At 41.5% G+C, this 12,149-nt stretch overlaps 1 protein-coding gene across 2 annotated transcripts in view; it reads left to right on the forward strand.

Moving 5' to 3' along the window:
* Positions 1 to 12,149, forward strand: part of LOC121065388 (death associated protein) — a 48,157-nt gene that overhangs the window by 21,647 nt on the left and 14,361 nt on the right. Inside the window, exon 3 of one of the 2 annotated variants that reach the window (XM_040548202.1) lies at positions 101 to 242. The exons of the other annotated variant lie outside the window; for it this stretch is intronic. Within the exon in view, the coding sequence (XP_040404136.1) occupies positions 101 to 227 (127 nt within the window). The 3' untranslated portion in view covers positions 228 to 242. Of the gene's footprint in view, positions 1 to 100; positions 243 to 12,149 lie in introns of those variants that run through there. 2 annotated transcript variants of the gene reach the window in all.

A 12,149-nucleotide genomic window follows, 5' to 3' on the forward strand; every position in this document is an offset into this window, starting at 1 on the left:
GAACCAAATTGCCTGGTGTAGATTGGTTTAGGGTACAATACTTCTAAGTTTCTTGTAAACTACAGTGTATTACTAACACACTCCAGGCTCTGGATTATAGGATAATTCAGGTTCAAGAGGACCTGGAGTCTGGCCTCAAATCAGGGTCAGCTATGAAATCAGACCAGGATACTCAGGGCTATATCCAGCATGGTCTTGAAAAGATGGAGCCCACAGAATCACCCTGAGCAACCTGTTCCACTGCTCGACTGTCCTCAGAGTAAGTTCCTCCTTACAGCCCATGTGGACCTCTCAATTCAACTTATGCCCATTGCCTGTTATCCTGCTACCACGCACTGCTGTTTAGAGCATGGCTCCATTTTCTTGATAGCCTCCTTGTAGGTATTGGCAGGCTATTGTTAAGTTTCCCCCAAAGCAGCTGAACAAACCCAGTTCGTTGTGCCTTTCCTCACAGGCTGAGTGGTCCAATGCCCTGGTAATCTAGGTGGCTCTACTGAGCTCACTCTACTATACTGATGTGTTATATATTTGAGGCCCCAAACTGCATGCAGTATTCCATATGTGGTCCAATGAGTGCTCAGCAGAAGGAGATAATCTCCAACACCATCTCCCCATATTCCTCTCTGCTGGCAGGGAACACTGCTGGCATGTTCAGTTTGCTGTTCACCCGCACAAGAAAACCAGAGTATTAGATGTAAAACTTTCTGATCTCTTCTTTGGCCTCATTACCTACAGCCTGTATTTTATCACTTAGCACTCTGTGTTAGGTTTCTCTCCGGTTTAGCTTCAGGTGTCTTTTCCTCTCTTCTGCAAATCCCAATCTGTCTTTTTTTTTGTATTCATCTGTTCCTGCTTTTCCTGTCAAGCTCACATTTTCTGCACTTAGACCTCTTGGGATTTGTCTGTGTAAGGGTATATAATAGGGACAACACAGAAGCAATGATAATAAAGCATAGATGGTGTTTTATGTGTTGTTCTTGGTAGATATTGCAGCCTGCTGAAATTGCAGGAAGTCCCATTTGACCTATGAAGCTTTGAGGAATCTTGTACAGGGTGAACTGTATTCACTCTACCTGAGCACATGCCTAGTAGATACTTGCAAGCACAAATATTTTCAAAGCATAATTTACAAGCACTGATGAAATATCTCGTTAGAGCATTGGAAATTTAGATAAGCTTTTGGGCTTGTGCCCCTTTTTTCATATTTCAAATATGAAGACTTCTGTTTCACACCTGAAAGTACCTACACATCTTGCCTTGTCCATGTTCTTATGCCATTGTGGGATGAATGCTATCTGCTATCACCTCAAGGACCCCTTATATTTTTTTTGCCCCCCTCTCACAAATGCTGGAGGGAACGTTCCTGGCAAGGAAGCATCAGTTGAGTCTCTCCTCTAAGCTGTGATAATGCTACTGCTTCTTAAAGTTCCGGTTTTCATGTGGCAGAACAACTTACCTTCCCATTGAAGCTAGTTATTCAAACAGCTGGGCTACATCCCCTTTTTTTTCCCTGTGAGAAGAATTCTACCTGCAGAGGGTAAGTAGCCTCTTTGCTGTGTGGGAAGTCAAGTCCCAGTGGGAACTGTCTGAGTTCTGCTGTCAGTCATACATGAATATTTCAAGAAGCATCAGGTTGAATCTTTTTAAAAGTTGAGTAGTAATATGCTCTGACTTCTGTATAGCTAGAGGTGTTCCAGTGAATCACGTTATGTGAATCCAACCCTTCTGAAGTCACCTCATGTGACTTCTGGTGTGCACCTTTTTTTTTTTATTAACCTTCTCTTACCCGATAAATTCCAAGAATTATCTATTTCTGGAAAACAATCCTTAGCTAATCTGTATGGTGTTCTTAAACTACCTCTTTTTTTTTTTTTCTCCCAGATACCTTGTCTTATGTGTTGTTTTTCAATTTGTAGAATACGAAATGCAGAGCATGTGGGATTGTCATCCCTCTGTTGTGACTACTTTAGTGTCTCAGAGAACACTTTCTGCAATGGACAAGGGATTCGTTTTTACTGAGACAGATGTCATCTTGGATGAAGTTCACAGAATCTTCTAGGTTGGAAGAGACCTCCAAGATGACCAAGTCCAACCTCTGACCTAACACTAACAAGTCCTCCACTAAACCATATCACTAAGGGCTACATCTAAATGTCTTTTAAAGACCTCCAGGGATGGTGACCCAACCACTTCCCTGGGCAGCCCATTCCAATGCCTAACAACCCTTTCAGTAAAGAAGTTCTTCCTAACATCCAACCTAAACCTCCCCTGGCGCAACTTTAGCCCATTCCCCCTCGTCCTGTCACCAGGCACGTGGGAGAATAGACCAACTCCCACCTCGCTACAGCCTCCTTTAAGGTACCTGTAGAGTGTGATAAGGTCGCCCCTGAGCCTCCTCTTCTCCAGGCTAAACAACCCCAGCTCCCTCAGCCGCTTCTCATAAGACTTGTTCTCCAGACCCCTCACCAGCTTCGTTGCCCTTCTCTGGACTTGCTCGAGCACCTCCATGTCCTTCTTGTAGCGAGGGGCCCAAAGTTCTTAGAGCTAGAGAAAGTCAGGAGTAATGCATGAACTTACGCTGCCAGAGTACAGAATGGGAATAGGTAGCCAGGGAATCCTGATGTTACACATGAAAGTTGGACTGAGCGAACTGAGGCTTGGCCTAGAAGGTACTTTGATTTGTTAGGATTGGCAACTTACCTTCTTGCACTGATACACAGCCTCCTCAGTTGTGAGAAACAAGAAATGAAATGACCTCTCAGGGCTGCCCTGTCTGTACAGTATGCTTCCTAATGTTTCCTCTGCATCCCAGTAGGAAGCAATTTAAAACATTGCTGGGCAGAGGGTGTGTGATTTACAGGTTTGATTACTGTCACTTAGGATTGCAGAATGCCTTCGGCTTCTAGTTCTTGGTAGCACAGGTGAGCATCCCATCCAGCTGTTAGCATGATCAAAAATGATTCTTTATTGAGGTGGCTAATAATCGTAGACCTTATGAAAAAGTACCTTCATAGATTTTATTGTACAGTCTGTCATTTGACCTTCTTAGGGTCTGGAGACTCATCTCAAGATTGCTGATGATTTTGAAAGTTTTCTTTGTGTTCCTTCTTGGCTTAACTTTCAGTTCTTGCAATGTTCTTTCCTCACCGTGACAGAATATCCTTCAACAAGCACATACTGGCAGTGGTCAGTCCTGCTCTGAACCTTAGCTGTTCATCAGACTAGTGCTGGTCAATCTATGAAACAACAAAAACATGTCTTTTAAGGCTGTCGACCTGTTATGTATCTGTGTAACAATATCCTAATTACACATTCCTATACTTTAATGTGCCCCTACGTGCTTGTAACTCCTCTAAGCAAAGCAGGCTAGGATGTTAGAATGCTTGAATTCTTTTAGCAGAAGCTAAGTTCATGAATGCCAGGAAAGAGAAAATTGAATGCTGTTGTGCAGATAGTGCCATGTAAAAACTGTTTATGTAGATAATAATTTTAAAACCTTGTGTAAATCCCAAACTTTTGGGGGGATGCAAATATTCTACTGCTGAAACTTCCTATTCTGCTTTTTGTAGAGGAATGTGTATGTACATAAGTTGATCCTAAACCGTAGAAAAAAGTAAATGTGTATATCATAATTCATTTATTTGTAGCTCAGTAGTTATCTTTGGTATTTATTGCAGAATAATACTATGTAATCTCGTACATGTCTCAACTTCAGAAATTCTAATTGCTCTGTATGGAGCTGTCTTTGGCACTTAAAAGTTTCACTTTTCTTAAGTTAAAAGCTGTGAGCCAAATTCATCAAACTACATGAAAATAAAATCTTTTGAAGAAGAAAAGATCTTATTTGTACGTACCAGTAAAGCCCACTAATCTTCAAAAAATTTTTGTTTGTAACTGGTATATCAATCCCACCCTTGCAGTTGCATTTTTGTTTTCATAAAGTACTCAAGAGAAACTTGCAATACAGTAAAAATTGTACTTGAGTCAACAAAGAGAAGAAGAAAAGTCCTAAGTTCATACGCACCTTCAAACAGGACAGGAAGGAAGAGCCAGCGGACTACAAGCCAGTCAGCCTCATCTCCACAAGAAGGTGATGGGACAACTACTCCTGGAAATCACTTCCAAGCGTCAGGACAAGAAAGTGATCAGGAGTAGTCAGTATGGATTCAATTCAAGGGAAAGTCATGCTTTACCAAGTTGATAGCCTTCTACAGTGAAATCATGGGCTTGGTAGACAAGGGGAGAGTAGTGAATGTTATCTGCCTTGACTGCAGTTGATTTATGGGCTGGATGAGCAGACGGTGAGGTGGGTAAGACCTGACTGTGAACGGTCAGGCCCAGAGGGTGATGATTAGTGGTGTGAAGTCCAGCTGGAGGCCAACAGCAAGCATTGCACCCCAGGTGCAATTAAACAGAATAGTGTTCAACGTTCTCAGTAGTGGTCTGGATGCTGGGGCAGAGCAAGTTTGCAGAGACCACAGCTGGGAGGAGTGGCTGATGTGCTAGATATTTGTGCTGCCATCCAGAGGGACCTTGACAGGCTATAGAAAGGGGCTTTTACAGGAACTTCATGTGGTTCAACAAGGGGAAGTGTGAATCCCTGCACCTGGGGAGAAACAACTAACATGTTAGGGCCACGCGGCTGGAAAGCAGCTTTGCAGAAAAGGACTTGGGGTACTTGGTGGGCACCGAGTCAATCATTTCTAGCAAAGAAGGCTAACTGTGTCCTGTGCTGTATTGGCAGGTGTGTTGCTAGCAGGTCAAGAGAGATGGTCCTTCCCTTCTACTCAGCACTAGGGAGGCAACACCTGGAGCACTGTGACCAGTTCTGGGCCCCCCCAGTGCAAGAGAGAGACATGGACATCCTGGAGTGAGTAGTGAAAGGCCTCGGAGTTGGTTAAGGGTCTGGAGTACCTCTCTGATGAGGAAAGGCTGAGAGAGCCAGAACTGTTCAGCCTCCAGAACAGAAGGCTAAAAAAACCTAAAGGGAGGGCGTAAAGAAGATGGAGTCAGGCTCTTTTCAGTGGTGCCCAGTGCCAGGATGAGAGGCAGTGGGCACAAACTGGAAGGCAAGAGGTTCCTTCTGTCTAAACATCAGGAAGCCCTTCTTTACTGTGTGGGTGACAGAGCACTGGCACAGGTTGCCCAGAGCGTTTGTGGAGTCTCCCTCTGTGGAGATCTTCAGTAGCCACCTGGATGTGGTCCTGGGCAACAGGTTGTAGGTGGCCCTGCTTGAGCGGGGGGTTTGAAACAGATGACCTCCAGAGGTCCCCTGCAATTATCAGCCCTTCTGTAATTCTGTAATGGGCTGCTCTGTAATTACAGCTCTGTGGTTTTTTGTTATTTGTGGTGTTTGTCTTCCAGATTTAGTGGTTCTTGTAGTTCTTAAAAGTAAGCAGAATCATTGAAGACAGTTTTACTTTATGAATTGTGTAAACAGTAAATACAGTGAATAGGTTAGGAATTAGTTTTTTCCGGTACTCTGAGCAGCCTTAAGAGACTTGTATCATTTTAAAGGAGTAATATAATCCAAGACAGCAATTTTAAATCAATCCAACGTGCAGTGACCTTTAGTGAGAGTTGTCTGGGAGGAAGCACTTTCCTTTGTGCCACTGTCTAGGAGGAGCCAACTAAGCAGCAAATGCTGGAGTCTGGATCGTCTAGTGGAGTCACTTAGCTTTTTCAGGGTGGAGCCTCGTGCAGGTATTCCTAGATGTTACTAATTGTGGGTGGGATAATTGTGGTTACTGATTCCAGTGGGACAACTGAAAGCTACTTCTTGGTTCTCTCTACAGCCCCACTGGTCCAAACTGTCTGATTTGATTTCTGACCAACAGAGTGCCAGTGTAAGATGAGTGTGTTTGCAAAAAAACGTTCGTATGCAGTGACATACTGTATAAAATATAATCAAATATAACAGTGACATACAAAGGAAGAAAAACCCAGTGGTCTTCCAAGTGAAACATGCTGCAAATTGCCATGGGCATTTGAATCTCCAGAGATATTCTGCCCTGAGCACTGAACAAGTGCAGCGGTGTAGTGATGAGCCTGTTATCTGTAGCCTGGTGCCTGTTGGCATGGCTAGCAGAGCCTAAGCTAACAGTTAGGAAAACCACTAGGGACGATACTGAAGTGCAGGTCAGGAACAAGGTCACAAGAGCAATGGTGTTTGAGGTTTGCCTCTGATTTCTTTGTCTCTTCTGTACTTGGAAGGACTGAGCTCTTTCGGCTGTCAAGTCCGTGTTTTGCACAATGTTGCGTTTCCTTATCACAGCCAAATTGTTCATAGGAAAATACTGGCTAGATACAGAAAACCAGCTTACATAGACTAGAAGAATCAAGACCAAGTTGTGGACAACAAGCTGTCTTGCCTTGTCCTCTTTAATCAGTGCGTTCACTCTCAACTTCTGTTTGCATTTTATCCAAGGATTATGTCAGATGTTTGCCTTTTGCTTTGCTTCTTTGACAGTGGTTATTCAGGCTACGTTCTGCTGAAAATTCAGAAGCGGTTTCTTGAGTGCAAGTACCCTGCTTGAGACTCTTCACAATTTTCAGAGATACAGTGTTCCTGTTTACATCACGTGAAATTGTGAATGCCTAATCTGTGTGAAAACTAGGGCAGGTTGGTCTTACCTAGGACCTACCTGAAATAATTGAATCTTTTCATCATGAAGTAAAGTCTTCCTGAAGTTGTAAATATGCATGTCCATTAAAACAACAACAACAACAAAACCTGTCAGCCTGGTTTAAATTTTTAATCGTTTTTTTTTTTTCCCTCAAGATTACTGTACATAAAAGAAACTGTAATAACAGGTGATCAAATTGCTTCCTATGCCAAAAATGTCAGCGAGACCATTAAGTGAAATCAATATGAGAATTTTTGAGCATTTGATTAGGTGATGGGAAGGTTATGCGAGACTGCTTGCCAGCGTGTGAGATGAAGGTTTGCAGAGGCATCTGGATAGGCTAGATCAGTGGGCTGAGTCCAATTGCATGATATTCAGCAAGGTTAAATGGGTTAGATGCAGGATCCTGCACTTGGGGCATAACAACCTGATGCAGTGGTACAGACTGGGGAAGAGCTACTGGAGACTTGCCCAGCTGAAAAGGAGCTGGAGTGCTGTTTTACAGCTGGCTGACTGTGAGCTAGCAATGTGCCCAGGTGGCCCAGAAGGCGAATGGCATCCTGGTCTGTGTCAGAAATAACGTGGCCGAGACTAGGGAAGTGATTGTTCCCTTGTACATGGCACTGGTGAGACAGCTCCTCAAATACTGTGTTCAGTTCTGGGTCCCCATGAAGGCTACTGAGTTGCTTCAGTGTGTGCAGAAAAGAGCAATAAAGCTGGTGAAGGGACTAGAAAACATGACTTAGGAGGAGCAGCTGAGGAAACTGAAACTGGGATTGTTTAGCCTGGAGAAAAGGCATCTGAGGGGAGACCTCATTGCTCTCTACAACTACCTGAAAGTATTGAGGTGGGTGTCAGTTTCTCTTCTCAGGTGACGAGTGATAGGACACGAGGAAATGACCTCGAGATGCACCAAGGGAGGTTTCAGTTGGATGTTAGGAAGAGTTTCTTCATGGAGAGGATGGTGAAGCATTGTAACAGCTGGAGGTGTTTAAGAGATGTGTGGATGTGGCATGAAGGGACAACGTTTAGCGATGGCACTTGATAGGTCAGGTTGATGATCTTGAAGGTCTTTTCCAACATAGCTGATTCTGTCTAGAGAAGGACAGGAATTACACAGAGGTGTGCTTTCTTAATAATGAATGGGTCCAACTAATGTTTTCTGTAGAGTTTCCATTCTGCCTTGGCACCCTACTATTACTTGAAGCTTTGCAAAGCAAATGCAGATGCAAATCAGCATGACGTCTTTTACTTCTGATAATGATCACAGCTCGCTCCCCCTTTAGCACAGGCTGGGTGTATCCTTTGTGTCACGCATCGTGATTGTCCTGTGCCAGAACAGAACAGATTCCAAGGCTGGGTGGTTGCCTGCTGTTGACACTTGCTGGCTTCCTATTTTCAAATGCATCTTTTGGTGCTCTCTTTTGGCAGAATGAGAGTGCTCATCCCTGCGTAGACTACAAAACACTCAGATCATTTCTTCATGTGACATGAATAAAATACGTGTTTGAGGGGGAAACACATGGAAAACGGGGAAGAAAGAATTTTTGTGCACTAATGTTTACTCCCTTTGTACGCTTCATAAGGTTGTAGCTGAGTTCTTTGTTTGGACCAGGCAGTAAGCCCATGGCAGTATGCCCATTAATGATACCCTGCAACATCTACGACAAAGGTTTGCATGGACAAATCAATGGCATTTTTGCAATGTATTTTCATATTCTTTCTCTACTATTTGCATTATCTACAAAACAAGGTGCATTTATGGCTAATAATTCTAAGTTGCTTTGATTAGGCAGGATTTGCATTTAGAAAGGTTAACAAATGTTAACAAATTTAATACCATTTTAGCAGCAAGATCAGAAGCTAAGGTGCCTTTTCAGTTTATCAGTGTTCTCTGTAGTTTGTTGCTCCTATCAGGTGCCTGAAGCCATGAGAAATTTTGATGCTGAAGTCTGCAAGAGTTCAAGAAACAAACTTTGGATATATAGAACAGCCAGAGAGTTATTTTAGATTCATGTTTAAAAGCGTGTTATGAATGTAAAATGAAGGAGCAGAATGTATCAAAGCTGTGTATTTTTTAAGGCAATAGTCATTTTGCAGTAAGTAAAGAAACACAATTGTTTAACTTGCAGCATAGGGCTGTATTTTCCAAATGACTGAAGCTAAAGGTAGGTTGAACTTTCAGACTTCTGGCAGATAGCCTTGAACATGTGTTTATTTCCTTGTATATGGAGGTATACTGTGCTGGATATTTACTGGGCTATGTGTGCCTGGCTGTGAGGTAGTGGTTGGCTTCCCTTCCTGCATCCTTGCTAACAGCCTTTGTTATTTGAACGAATCTCCTTTTTGCTTCAGTCCTCCATTATCCTTGTAAGAGATCTTCACTACCAATCAGGAGGTAAGGCAGATTAATTGTTGCCTTGCTCTAATTGTAGTTGTAAGGCAGTTTAATTGTATCTCACGAGGATGTTCTCGCTTCTGATACTCTGGATTTTCAGTGCCCTGTTGGAGAACTCCCCAATCCTCTTGCTTTACTCCAGTGATCCTGTTGCAATCAACTGAGCTCTGCAATACCTGCCTGTTAACAGCCTTCCTGGTTATTTTTTAATGGGAGCACATCTGAGCCTGCAGGTTTCAGCCCTAGTTCTTGTAACAAGAAGTGCTTCCCTTGATGTCTCTTACTGCCATGTTATTTAGGCCTGTCACAGGAACTTGACCTTCCACTATGTTTTAGGAAATCCTTTTCCCCATTCTTTTCCTCTTCTTGCCCCTACAGTTTCTTGTTCTGTACTTATGCCTCTTGCTTAAAAAATAATAAAATTTGAGATATCTGTTCCTTGGGAAGAATGGGACCTCTCTTCTTCTACTCACAGAACAAGTAGCGTGCTTCCATTGTGATTTTTCTGAACAGTGGGTTGTGCTAGTATATATGTGTTGCACTGGGAAATGTTGCTGTTGTTTGTAGCAGAGCTTCGTAAAAAAGAATTCTTTTATTGCTTGAAGCTCCTTTACACTCTTTTACTTTCTACTTCCCTTGATATGTACAGCAACAAACGAGAATTGCTGCTGTAAAATTTGTGGAAATTTTTCATTGCAACTGGAAGTATCTAGACGAGATCCCTCTGATAGACAAAAAAGAAATTAAACTTCAGTTTGCAGCTGGCCATTATGTTGCAGCAATAGCATTGCTGTCATCTGGGTGCCTAGGGTATGTCTCAACAGACTTCTTCTCTATAAAGATTTTAAATAAATGTGACAGGAGCCCAATACCCTTCTGTCAATTTTAATGTCATAGCAGCAAGAATTCAGAGCGAGTATACACAAGAGGCCTGTCTTCTCTTCTGAACGTGCAGGTTAATAATAGGAATGCCACACTGGTTAATACAAAATTTTGCCATAAAGATAGAGGATGAAAATTAGAAAATGGCTTGGTCTTTTGATAAGTTAAAGGCGTTTTCTTTACAGCTGGTCTTTTTGCTTTCTTAGTGATGATAAACTCAAAATGAATGGGTAGGTATTTGGTATGAAGTCTGCAAACTTTTTTTGCTGGTTGAAGGTTTATGCGTATCGGTTTATAAAACAATCTCAGGAAAGAATGTGAAAGGAGGATTATAAATGAATACAAAAACAAGCAGTAAAAGTGTCCGGAGTTGTTATGGCTTTTTGTTCTTTGGGTTCATAAACATAACTATCATGTTTTGACCAAAAACCTGTAGTACTCACCCTGACTGTTTTTTTATCTCCCATCAGACTTAATTTTCACTGGACCCCAGCATGTTTGTGGGGGCAGTGTCCTGTCTCACCACTTGATTTGCACCTACCATACGGTAGCGAATCACTACAAGACCGAGAAGAAGTGACCACAGACAGACAACATTTCTCAAAATATATTATGGTTGTATCTAGTTCCCTTGCTTTCCAGTAACCTTTGCTATTTTGTTTCAGAATTTTGTCTTATCTGAATAACAAATTCAAATAGTATTTTGAATGTTCAGATAAATGAAACCCTAGATTTGTTCAGTGACAAATTCTTAAGACTTATATGTACTATAAGTTATCAAACCAGAATTTAGATAGTTAATGGAGTATGAGACCTTTCTCAGATGCATATATTTCTCTGTACTATTCCTACTCTCTGTCTCTCTTACCATTCACGTTCTTTCGTGGTATGCTTTCCTAATGCAAGCAAGTTAATCATTTGTATACTTTCTTGGTGATCTTTGACTTAGCCATCTCAGACAAGTGTATCTATGTTTTTATTCCTAAATTTTTGACTTGAAAAAACAAGGAAGTTAAGATCTAAAACAATCCAGTTCCTCTAAAGTGTTTTAAGACTTCTTATTGCAGAGGTTTTCAGCTATTTCTAAGATCACATGCATTCAGAAGAGTTTAGCTGAATCAGGCAGTGCATCATCTTATACTCCAGACTGCAGCAAAATTTGGTTGCTACAAATTCCAAATTCCCGGTCTTTCTATTTACATGTGAAGTGATTGTGCTGTAAGTTAAAGGTGCGTTTTAGGAAAGCAGCAGGTTTGGAGAAATGTTACCTAAATTCCTCACTCCTTTGAAAATAAACAATTTGATGATTAATTAGCCATTGTGCACAGTTAATGTGTTAATCATTAAAAACAAACAAAAAGCTATTGATTTGAGAGCTAGTCTTTGGGAGCTAAGAGACTGTTAGAGACAGCTAGAGGTTGAGGGAATGGAGAGGATGAGACCATTACCTTCCTTGTACCCTCTACCAAAAAGTACCATTAAAAATTTCCTCTGGTTCCTGCTCCTAGAGATGTTGAGCTCCCTCTAACCACTTGCTTTTGTAGTTAAATCTGAACGGAGCTGTTTTGTACTGAATTCTTAAAGTAGTCAGCATTACACAGCTGGTTATCTGTAAGTCCCAGCAGCCTGGAGAGTCTTAATAGTGGGAAGGGACATAAGAACATGTTATAGAACCAAGAGCTGAAAAACAAACAAAATAAAAGGAAATATTTTTTGCAGTGGAAATGTCTCATATTTACAAAATATTTCTTCAAAATGTGAACATTGAAAAGAATAAGCCATCGGTCACACCGCTTTATGAAATGTCCTGCACTATAGTGTTACAAATGTGCACACCTGGTTGTGTGTGTGATAGAAGGTGCACTTACTGCAGTAATTGCTATTTCCATTTTTTTAATTGTTTGAAAATCTCATTCCGGTATCATATGTTATCCATTAATTTTAACAGTGATTTACTGGAACTCGATTACTCTGTCGACCTCTGCAAAGTAAAAATGACCTACTGAATTGGTAGAGTTCTCCACCTTTAGATGTTGATGGATTTCTACAAAAGCTATGTCCTGTCTCATTAGGAAATTATTAATTAAAATGTTTATATCTCCAAGTACACACAGAATGATAGAAATGGCTCTTTAAAGTGTACAGGAGATTCAGGAGATTCAAGGGATTTTCTGAACCATCCCCTCCCCCGCCCCATTTTTTTTTTTTGGCTAATTTAACTTTGATGCTTAGGTGCAATTTAT

Source organism: Cygnus olor, chromosome 2 (assembly GCF_009769625.2).
Source record: "Cygnus olor isolate bCygOlo1 chromosome 2, bCygOlo1.pri.v2, whole genome shotgun sequence".
Classification (NCBI taxonomy): domain Eukaryota; kingdom Metazoa; phylum Chordata; class Aves; order Anseriformes; family Anatidae; genus Cygnus; species Cygnus olor.